General features: G+C 36.6%; 1 protein-coding gene across 1 annotated transcript; it reads left to right on the top strand.

Annotated features, from left to right (window-relative positions):
- Positions 1-559: 559 nt before the first annotated feature.
- LOC104155689 (ribose-phosphate pyrophosphokinase 2) lies at positions 560-10,971 on the top strand. The gene is made up of 5 exons (XM_009698062.1): positions 560-740; positions 3,336-3,356; positions 6,960-7,058; positions 8,151-8,275; positions 10,794-10,971. The coding sequence occupies exons 1-5, from the start codon at positions 636-638 to the stop codon at positions 10,969-10,971; spliced, it is 528 nt and encodes a 175-aa protein (XP_009696364.1). The 5' UTR covers positions 560-635.
- The last annotated feature ends 638 nt before the right edge of the window (positions 10,972-11,609 follow it).

The raw sequence follows: 11,609 nt of genomic DNA, 5'->3' as shown, positions 1-11,609 counted from the left end.
CATGGTGTAAATTTTAACCAGACTTCTGGTTTTGAGGTGTGGTTTAATACTTCTGTCTTCCAAAATGCAGTAGTTTCTCAAATTTAGTAACATCTTAACTATCATATGAAAATAATTGTCCATTTTAATGAAGTATTTTGATGCAGATAGTATTTAATGCTCTAAAGTTTGCTCTATTGTTTCTGTACTTATCCAGGTTATTCTTTAAATGGTCATCTCCTCTGGAGAAGGCAAGGATACAGAATATACAGATTAGACCAAAAAAAGCAGTATCAAATTCAATAACCACGTAGCTGCGTCAGTGCTATAGCCATAGTTACATGTTGATTGGTGCTGACCTTATGAAGACCGTATTTAGGCTGAAGTAAATTTTAGACTGGCTTACATTGAAATAGACTTTGTATCAAGAGGACAGTTATCCAAATCACTGTAAAAAAAAAAATGTTACTATAATGGGGATAAACCCATGAAAGTTTGTTAAAACAAACCTGTTTATTCTTTAATAATACTTTTGCAGCAATTCAAGTGTTTAAATGGTCATCTCCTGTTCTTTCAGTGTAGAGATTGGTGAAAGTGTGAGAGGAGAAGATGTGTATATCATCCAGAGTGGCTGTGGAGAAATAAATGACAACTTAATGGAACTGCTCATCATGATCAATGCTTGCAAGATTGCATCATCCTCCAGAGTGACTGCTGTAATTCCATGTTTTCCATATGCCAGGCAAGATAAGAAAGACAAGGTAGGTAAAAACTGTGTAATTATGGAAGGTTTTTTGCATCTTCTTCACTTGAAATTTTTGGAGATGAAACATATTTTCATAAACATTTAAGTGATTTGAAAGATTTGCTTTTTTGTTTTTCATCCTTTTTTGGTAAAACGTTCAATTATTTCATCTATAGGTGAATTGTGACTCAAATGAGACAATAAATTATTTTTTGCTTCTGTTTTGATAATTGACATGCCTTCAGTTTGAAAAAGTAGGTACATCCTATGTGTGTGGTATATTGCAGAGTACTCTGCTAGCAAACCTCACCTTATGGGACTGTTTTTCTGCTTTTCCTACTTTTTTTTTTTTTTTTTTTTTTTACACCTCTATATATGAAGAAAGTACACCCTTTTAAAAATTTTAATTGCATGGAATTAAATCCTGAATTTGAAGTGCTGTAACGATTATGTAGGTGGGTTTTACCCTATATGGTTAAACTGAGAGCCAATTGGAAGGAACTGATTAAATCTGCCATGCGTAGCAGTAATTAATAAAAACATTAATTTATGCTGCAGGGCAGATAAAAAATGTTTTATATATCTGTAATAATTATTTTAATTGATGCAGACCAAAAATTGTATGGAAACCCCATAAATACTCTTCTGATCTTAGTGCCTCTTTCCTGAATTTGGTCTGCAATAACTGATGAATATAGCAGTTCAGCCAAGTTGGTAACACAGTAACAAACTCTCTGTGGCAAGTGAGTTTGATTTTAAAAAATACAGAGCTAAACTTTGCCGTCTCTACTATATATACAAAAACACTTCTAATGTGTTATGTGAATGTTACTTTTACCTAAACTCACTCGAAAAGGACTAACAAGAATAAATGTGAATTTGGCTTTTAAGATTGGATTGCAATGGTTGTCTTTTTGGAAAATTGCCCCCGTCTGATACTTCCCATAAATGGACTGCCCCTTCCCTTTCACTTTGGGCATGAAGCAAACCATCCTGAAAGCTTTCTGTTCTTTACGTTCTTTTATATAAAAACATAACAGGACTGAGAAGTAATGCAGAAGCTAAAAATAATAGCTGATATTACAAAATATGTAATGCTCAGCCTGTGATGTCTGAGAACAAAACTAAATACAAAAAAGTTATTTTCTGGTATACTCATTCTTTAAGTGCAGGCTCTCTAACACCATACTGATATTACCAAGACCCACTTGTTATAATTCCAAAAACAGAATTCAGGAGTTAGATAGTAGCTCCCCATACTTTGCACACATCTTTTGGAACTTCATTTTTGCTGCATTTTGTATTGAATAATGTTCTCCCTTAATCAGGAAAGTTGAAATACTTTTTATCAAAAGAGCGATAAACGTTTTGTTGAAAAGGAAGGAAAGCATCTCATGTTTTAATTTCCAAATTCATATTGGAAGATTCTACTGGACCATCCTGTAAGTTCTTGGTGTGGGAGAAGAATGAGTATGTCCCAAGTTTTCCATGCGTCTGGGTTATGCCTTGTCAAGGGTACCCAAAATCCATGCGGCAGACTTCTGAGAGACACTTAAAACCCACAGTGTGGTGGCCCAGCATGTCACTCAGGAGCATTTTGTGATTTTGATTAACAGAAATTTTGAGCATGGTTCCAGACTGTTCTCTGGGTGTCACTGAGTTCTCCTGCAATTCTAGGCAAGCCATTTCTTTTTTTCTTTTTTTTTTATGCCTGTTTTGCAATTGAGAAAATGTTTGCCATCTTTGGAAGTTAACCTTGGTAGTTGACCTCCATGTTGCAAAATAAGCTATAATATAGCTGTCAACATTGGACAGCTTATTGATAGGGAGATCTTTCCTCCCGCTGTTGGATTGCATCACATCACTTGGTCTTTGACCCATGTTGAGTGCACAAGCTTTGTATGCTGCCTGAAGTGTCAGGAAAGTGCCAGCCATTTTCTTCCTATGGTTATACACAAATTTTCTTCTCTCTGGTGAAAGATATTGCTGTAGTTTGCTTGACTATGAACTGAAGCAGTATAATCTTTACTAGCTGGATGCTGTTTTCTGGTTTGAATTTAAGTTGTTGACTTTAATCCATAAAGAACTAAATAGACTGAGTCCTTGCTGCTTGAAATAACCCTGTATTCTCCATGCCTCTGTTACAGCTATGATCGCTGAGAACAATGAAAGTGCTCTTTATTTCTTTCTTTAAGGGAAGGGCCTTGCAGTAAAATACCATATTCTGAACAAGGCCTATGTAATCTACTCTGGAAATTTTAGCATTAAACCTGGACTAGCTGTAAATGAGAAACAGAGGTTTGGAGAAAAAATAAAAGGCTTGCTGAGAATTGTAGAAAAGTTGGTAAATTAATTTAGACACAATCAAGTGCTGCTATAAACTAGAATACTTCTGGTACACAAGCTAGCTAATTTAACATTAGCACAGGTGTATCTGTGCTTTGGCCATAGTTGCATTTATGCATCCTCTAATTATACTAACCTTCCAAGCCCTGGGCAGGACACATTTATATAGGATGCTGCAGAGATACCTTTGAGATAAGTTAGATGTAGAGTGACAGGTGAGTTTGGTGTTCTACAGCTCATGTAACTTTGTTTTTTTGATTTGTAGAAGGGGTCCGTGGAGCGTTGGGTAGGTATCCTTTTTTTTTTTTTTTTTTTTTTTTTAAAATCTAACACTATGCATTTCCATTAATATGGCCTTAAAGGGTGAAATTTACTGGGTTACATTATGTATATCTAGGAACATTTTCAGTTTCACTTCTTGATTTCGGTTGTGTTTCACCTAGGCCATGACAGTAATCCTGGGGAATAATTTGCTACTAGAAAGCTCCTAGCTTCCAGTTAAAATTTTATCTGGACATTCAAGATAATGGCTGTCAACTTCTGAAGCTTCAAAGCATATCTCATTTTTGAAATGACAAATTGAGGTAATATGTTACTGAACATTCAGTATCCATACACTTCACAACTGGCTTTCTTGGAAGTGAAAGTTCCAGTTATAAATCTTTGGGGTTTCTTGGGTTTTTTTATTTTATTTTTTTTTGTTCAGTATGCACGTGATGCATTTTGAGCAAGACAATGTAATAAGCTGCTTAAAGGCAACAGAGCTTTAATCTTGATGGACAACTTTTACTTTCAGCTATGTGTCCTTTGCACAGTTACTCTTGTGAGGTTTATGTTAGCTTTGTGGATCCCCCCCACCCCTGGTAATTTTAAGAATTGTGAATAAATTTGGAATGCATCACAAAGGAAGAAATCATTTATGTAACTTGTTATATGTAAGCAGGGAGTTTACTTAGGACCCAAAAACTCAGTGATTTATTTTTTTTTACAATTTAGTTTCTGTACATAATGTAATGTTGCGTTTCACACTAATAATTCTGAAACTAATCTCAAATTGTGTCAAAGAATGGAACAATGAATACTGTGAATCTCTTTGTGTTCTTGCCTCTCTGATCAGAAGCAAACCTTACAAACTCCAAGATAAAGAATATCTTGAGTTCGCATCTATCTTTGTCATCCAAGTTTCTGAATAATGAGGCGAGGTTATCTGAGGTTCCTATGAATATACTTCCTTTGATTTTAAAATAATCTTCAATTTGGATCATATTGTAGCACAAAACTTATTTTCTATGCAAGCAATCAAGTCTTAAATCCTTTTGAACATGTCATGTGTGTCTTCTTTTAATGCACAGTTTTGTGTAAAGGAAACTGTCAGATAGCTGTAAACTTCATTTGTCTTAATCTCCTATTAGCCCGTTCTTGAGAAACAGGTATTGGTGTCTGGCTATCTTTCCTTCCAAGACCCTCTGTCCACCAACACGTAGGCAATCTGTGATGTGCGCATGTCTGCTAGAGTAAGTTACCTAGTCATAAAACCTTCAAGTTCTTCCTTCTGGGAAGGCAGCCTGCAAGGCCAGCAGCTGAAAGAAGTAGCAACTGGTAACGTATACGTTAGTATTGGATGCAGGAAAGTATTTTGGGTGTGGGTTTTTTTGTGATGATGATACTCATGATATCGATACATGAGATAAACTAAGTGGCATTCACATTGAACAGAAATGAAAAAAAGTAAAAGCAAAATTCATTATGCCAGATGTAGTGGAAATGGCAGACCACGTTCTGGGAAGAATGTAATTTGCGTTTAGCAGTTAGCCTGAGCTAGATACTCGTTTCTGCCAGAGTGGGTGGTCCTGGTTTGCTGCCATCTTCTCCCTTTTCTTCCATTTGCACTGCGTCATCTGGCTGCTGTGGGTTCAGACAAGTCCTGGTGTGCAGCACAAGGGAAGTGGTGGGAGTGTAAAGCCTCAGAAGAAGGGATTGGACAAACAGGGGAGCAAACCTCTGGTTTCAGCATCACCCGTTAGTTCAGCTTATCTGTCACATCAAAACAGATCTTTGCAAAGGGCTGATAAGAGAACATTGTGATAGAGTCAAAGGAGTAGAAACTAAATCTTTGTTTTCTTAGATGTTGCTGGAGATTTGAGAATATTTTGAAGCCCAGCTTAAAGATGTCCATTTGTACTGCTAAGATGAGCTGAAGTGATGAGGAATTTACATGGCATGAACCAAATGTTTACTACTAATAATAGGAATATCCAGAAAGCTTTGGCCAACTTGGTCCTTACAGAACTAAACTTAAATGAAGAGCAGCATAGTCCTCAGTAACTGGAAATTCAGCTGTGCTGAAGCTCTAATGATAGCAACCTCTTATGGAAGCTCTATGCTCAATTGCAGAGATCTGGGGAAGTGCTAGCTGTTGCATATATGTATCCTGCACAGACCAAATGGTGTGATACTCTGTGAAACACAAAAACCAAAAGGGATGGTTTCCAAAATGAAGAATTTCTGTAATGATGGTGATAAACTTGATCCAGCCATAAGAAAGACTGTAATATCTCAGTTTCTTTTCTGGAAGTATGTTGGCAATCTGTGGGTTAAAACACAGAAATGCCGAGTTTCCACCTAAATTAGCACAAGTTCTGAGGAAAATACTGGCTCCTTGATATGGCACAGACAGAAAAGCATCCAGGTTAATTTGGCAGTGGTTCAGCTTATTTTGGGTTATGCCCTTGAGCACCAGTGGAAGGAGAGCAGAGAGACTCTGTAATGGTGTGTATGGGGTGGAGGGAGAGGGGGTTCCTAGGAGGCTAAACGAGGCTGGCTGATAAAGAGATGTAGCAGGAGAGAATACACTGCCAGGAAAAAACAGAGCCTGATAGTGAGATGGAACCTCTGAATTGCAGGTCTGCCTTCATGCTAATGTTATTGCCAGCTATTAGCCTTATTTAAAGATTGACAAAAACAAAACAGGAGGTTTTGTTCAGTATTTCTGTTAGAGAAAGCTGTCTAGGGCAACATAGCTTTTTTTCAGAGCTTAAAAATCTGAAAAAAAACCTTTGGAGTTGCTAAAAAAAAAAAAAGTGAGGTATCCTCCAGTCATGATTTACCATCTTCTCTCTTTTTTTATGTTGCTGTTTGTTCTGTATCCTTGTCACTTTTTTTAAAAGCTTTTGACATTGGCATTAACTCTGCTAATTAGATTTTCTGCTGCTCTTTTTTCCTTTCCACTTCTCTGTTTATTTTTTTTTTTCATCCCCCTGTCCCTTTTGGGAATTCTAGATTCCTGATTGCATTCAACAATTAAGCCTTAAATTAACAAAAAAGAATAAATAAATGGGCTGGGGTAGAGGATCCCTGCCAACATAGATCTGTTACAAGCTTTACGATATTATGAAGAAATACTTGATACTAACTTTGTTTTAAAGCAATATTTTCAAAAGTTGGGCTCACTCTGCCTTCAATCTTTGATTTTGGCAATGTTTTTTTAGAACAGGATAGTGGCTTGAGTGTTGGATGTTAATGTAGGGTAGTGGCTTAGAGAAATGGAGATTGTCTTTCTGCTATAGAAAAACTAGCTGAAAGTTTTAAATAGAAGAATTGGAAAATTATATCCTCAATTTTATCTGCTTGTTAGTCAGTCTAATTACTACAAAGCATTCTTAGGCAGACTGTGCAAACTGATTTAGATATTCCTAAATGTTTTGCTGAGTTTCAAACCCCTAGTAGCCAGATAAGCTATGGACAAGCTAGTTTACCTAAAGTTAGGGAGCTCTTCAGATCTAGATTCCAAATATTCTAAAGGAAAAAGCCGTAAAAGTAGCTAATCTTCTGACTCCTTGCATCTAGTCAAAATCGTTTTAAAATTTAACATTTGTGCTTTATTCCTCAGAGTCGTGCTCCAATCTCTGCAAAACTTGTTGCCAACATGCTGTCGGTTGCGGGGGCTGACCACATCATCACCATGGACTTGCATGCTTCTCAGATCCAGGTAACTGTCAGTTCTTACTAAATGTGGCTACTGAATTAACATGAAAGGCTAATATTAATTCTGGGATTTTTTTCCCCATTGTTTTGAAAGGCTGTGTACAGAAGTGTAATTCTCAGGGTTCAGAGAAAGTCTTACTACCTGTTTCTAATTAAATTCCCTTTTTGAAAGAGACCAGCCTTGATTTTATGGGGTGATTTTGCAGGCACTTCAAATACTTGTGCATTGGAGTCTTCAGTGGAATTTGCCAAGTCTAGTGTAAGAGCTCCCACAGCATAAAATATATTGGTTCAGGGCAACTTCTCTTAACCTTGGCCTGGTCAGAGATTATAGTACTGCCCTAGGTAGAGTTTTGTTCTTACAGCTAAGAGAACAATGTTCTCTTAAGAGAAGTGGAGATGGAGGCTGGCAACCCTTAGCTGGCTTACTCCTGAATCCAGCAAATCACAAAACTCTTTCCTCAGACACAGAGCGGACATCGTTTGTCATTCTCATGTGTACCTCCTTTTCAAGATACCTTGTTTTTTCTAGAAAATACCTTCTCTTCCAGTTCTGGTATTCTGTTTAATCAGAATTTCCTATTACGCTAGATGGCTGTCACGCAAATAAAAAGCAGTTTCATTTGTGGTCTAACACAGATTTCTTGTTGTTACAACTTGCACAAAAAGAAAGACTCCATTTCTGCTGCTGAAGTAATACTCACTTGAATCTTCCCCATATTGAAATACTACTGTTCATATCAAGCAGTTGAAGTTTATGGAAGTTGAGTATTACTCACTGGCTTTTTTGACAGCTTTTTCACAAGCGCAAATGTACTTGAGTGCCTGAAGGGGATCTTGTTTTCTGATTTTTATATCATTTGAGAACAACTGTTCTTTATTTTACTACTCTTGAGTGAGATACTTAGAGACCTTAATATTTGCTAACTTCTGCTGTATTTCATAGTAATATCAAAGGGCAGAATTAGGCCAGTGTAAAATACTAATTAAAGTTCTACCATACGTGAAAGGCAAAGGCTTGATTCTTTCACTGTGTCTTCGTTCCTGGTAAGACGTAAACGTATATTCATGAAACTTTTTTTCTCTTTCGGACTAGGGTTTCTTTGACATTCCAGTAGATAACCTGTATGCAGAACCTGCAGTGCTGCAGTGGATTAAAGAGAACATTTTGGAGTGGAGAAACTGTATCATAGTCTCACCTGATGCAGGTGGTGCAAAAAGGTACTATACAAGCCTGAAACTATTAGTTTTCCATATAGTTAGTGCTTAACGAACTAGTGGTTAATGAACTAGTTTGTCTAGTCTTCTTTTTTCTTCTATGAATTGTGCAAGATATAGGGTGCATCACTGATGAATCCAACTGCACTGCAGAAACAGAGCAACTAGTTCTTCCAGTGTTGTTCATGCTTGAAAACATCCAGGAGCTTTCTACACTCTAAAGAAAATCTTTTTCTCTCTCCCTGGATATGGCCTCATTAGCTGAATCCCTCCGCAGGAGGGAAGAGATTTTTCCTGCTGCTTGCTGCTTTAGTCCAGTTGCTGCACCTCTTCCTGCTTCGCTCTGGAATTGCCTAAGTTTCCCTTCTCTATCAAAGCATATGGCCTCTCCCCACTGTACGTGCTGGCATTTAGGTAAGAGCTTCCTTGAGTCGTGTTTCTTTTTTCTTTACGTTATTGCATTCCAACTGTGAATCTATGGACCCCAAGTTGTGCACTGTGAATACTAGAAAAAGGGAGTGAAGTTTTTGTTTTGAGTGGCAAAAGGTGAAAATAGAAAAGTTCATTCATTGGAGTGTTTCTTTCTTTGCTGCATGCGTTACTCGTTTAGCAGAATATCTTTTATTTGGTATCTATTGAGGATAAACTAATGCAAAAGCTCGGAAGCACACTGGCTGTTGAGGTGATAAAGCATGCCATTGAGGCAAAATGCTTATTCTCAAGTTTTATTAGTCATGCGGCTGCTACAAAACTAAATGGGAACAGAGAAAAATGAAGTCAGAATCTTATAAACTCATAGTAATTTAAGTATTTTGAATGTGGTATGGGGAAAAATGTGAAAGACTGTCATAATTTGATTTTAATTGAAGTACTTGAGTCTGTTGTGACTGTTCATGTTGTAATAACTAATAGGGAAATAAGACTGATTAGAACTCTATAGTTGTTCCTGTTTAAATTAATCAAGTTAAAAATGTGAAGAATATAAACTATAGAAAACATTCTAAAATTCAGATGACTCGGTCAAATAAATTTCTTTGTTCCTATCTGGATATTTGAACAAAATACAGCCTTTGCTTAGAATTCAAGTCAGAAGACAGCATTTTTTCCCCTACCAAATATTTGTATATTATCAAGTTGATCATAAGAGTTTATTTTTTGAGGACCACTCTCACTGTATTTAACATAGATAGACAGAATTTATCTTTGGTACCTTTCTGTTGTAATGCAACCAAGCAGTTCCTGGTGAAGTAGGAGAAGATGTTGCTTTCAATAAATTCACAGCTTGTCCTTTGCCTTCAGTAATGTCATGTAAAGAAAATAATCTGTTCCTTCCATTTAAAACATGTAGACCTTCAAAATAATATTTGGGTTAATGAAAACTGAATAGAATGTGAAGAAAGTTTGTCTTAAAATTTAAATCTGTAAGCATTAAAGAAATTAAAAAAAAAAAATGTTCTTGCACTCATTTAAAATACCTGAATTCTTTTTTTGTTTCTTACCATTTGCTTGGTTTTTTTCCCAGCTTATTAACTTTTGACTAAAATAAGGCATGCAAATTCTATTGATATCATAATGCCTCTGAGGTATTGAGACTTGCTATGAAATTGCACTATTATTCACAAAACAAAACATTTGGGTTTTTTGTTTATCACCCAGTTTTGAAATACAGTAACTAGCAACTCCTTCATATTTAAGTGGTAAAGAAGCAAAAATGTATTCTCTATTAACTGTACGTGTTAATAACCTTGTTAACAACATTCTAAAGGTATTCTAAAAAGACTGGCTACAAGGTTTTGCCAGCATGGAAAAAGCACGGTATTGTTTATTCCTGTGTCTTTATACCTACCAGCCCTGGTATATTAAAAAAAACTGAAAAAGAGCAATCAGAAGTCTGTAACAAGTTAAGTTCGTTGTTGGAAGTTTGTCTGGCCACCTGAGGTCACCCTGAATAGTATTAAAAGATCTTTGTCAAGGAGATGTATGCTAAGGGAATTACTAATGAAGTAAGCTACTTTGTTACTAGTCAAGTACTGCTAAAAGAATTATTAATCACTATTAACTTACTTGTTTGGTTTTCCCCTTTGGTTTGGTTTCACATTCCTGCAATGGTATTTTCAGTTAGGATGTTAAAGGGCATGCTGCTCTAGGCGTAGAATAGACGCTACCTCTACTTTAAATTATCTAGTGTGACTAGGTATTGCAGCAGCTTAATAAAAGCTTGTGAATAGCTGAAATGGTTTCAAAGCCAGGCATTTAATGACAGAAAACCAAAGTCAATTCAATTAAAAAAAAAAAAAACCCAACACAATTTCTGGAGTATAACTTGAGACTCCCTGGCTGTATTTATTAGCAGTGAATTAAGATTGTTTCTAACCTGTCTCATTACTTGTAAAAGTTTGTGCTGCAGTAATTTGAAAGCCAGGAAATACAAAAACTGTGTTTTGTGACATACACATGTATCGCTCTGTTCTTTCTTTTAAAATAATCCTCTAAATGTTCTGTGTTTCTTCCTGTAACTTAGGGTTACTTCAATTGCTGACAGACTGAATGTGGAATTTGCTCTCATTCATAAGGAGAGAAAGAAGGCAAATGAAGTGGACAGAATGGTCTTGGTTGGTGACGTGAAAGACAGAGTAGCGATTCTTGTCGATGATATGGCTGACACATGTGGCACAATATGTCATGCAGCAGAGAAGTAAGTATTATTATGAACTGGCCCACTGTCTCGCTGTACTGTAGCCTGCAGATAGGCAATGAATGCAGTTGCTGTCCTGCATGCTTATAACCCAACCTGACCCCGGTAGCATGAAGTCACTCTGATCCTTGAGTCTATAGGTCGCGGTCCTGTGATCAAGCTGTGTCCTTCTTTAGAATGTGGAATTGAGAAAACATTTACAGAAATACATTATCTGTATTTAGAAAGAGGACAGAATAAATAAAAAATCATATAACTTGGAAGACCATCTAGTTCACTTTTCAGTTCCAAGGCCGAAAGGACAAATAGAAAGTCATTCTCGTAAACCTCATCAGGGAGCCTTTCCGCTCTCCTTAGGCAATCTTTCACAACGCTTTACTGGATGTAACATTGGAAAATATTTTCTCCCCAGTGTTCAATGCATGTTTAATCTTTAATGTACATCTTTTCATCTGGGGAGGTGAAAATAAGTTTTCCCATCTTTTGTCTGGAAGTTAGTTGAAGAATGTTCTCATTCCCCTGTAAACTAAGTAACTTCAGTTTGTTCAGTCGTTCCACATGGGTTTTAGACTTCTGCTCTGTTGTTGATGCCCTCTGGATTCTTTCTAGTTGGTCCACTTCTTGAAGTGGAGCATGTGAATG

Source organism: Cariama cristata, unplaced genomic scaffold (genome assembly GCF_000690535.1).
Source record: "Cariama cristata isolate BGI_N322 unplaced genomic scaffold, ASM69053v1 scaffold1934, whole genome shotgun sequence".
NCBI lineage: Eukaryota > Metazoa > Chordata > Aves > Cariamiformes > Cariamidae > Cariama > Cariama cristata.
Note: the sequence above shows the minus strand (reverse complement) of the source record. Positions and strands in the feature narration are given on the sequence as shown.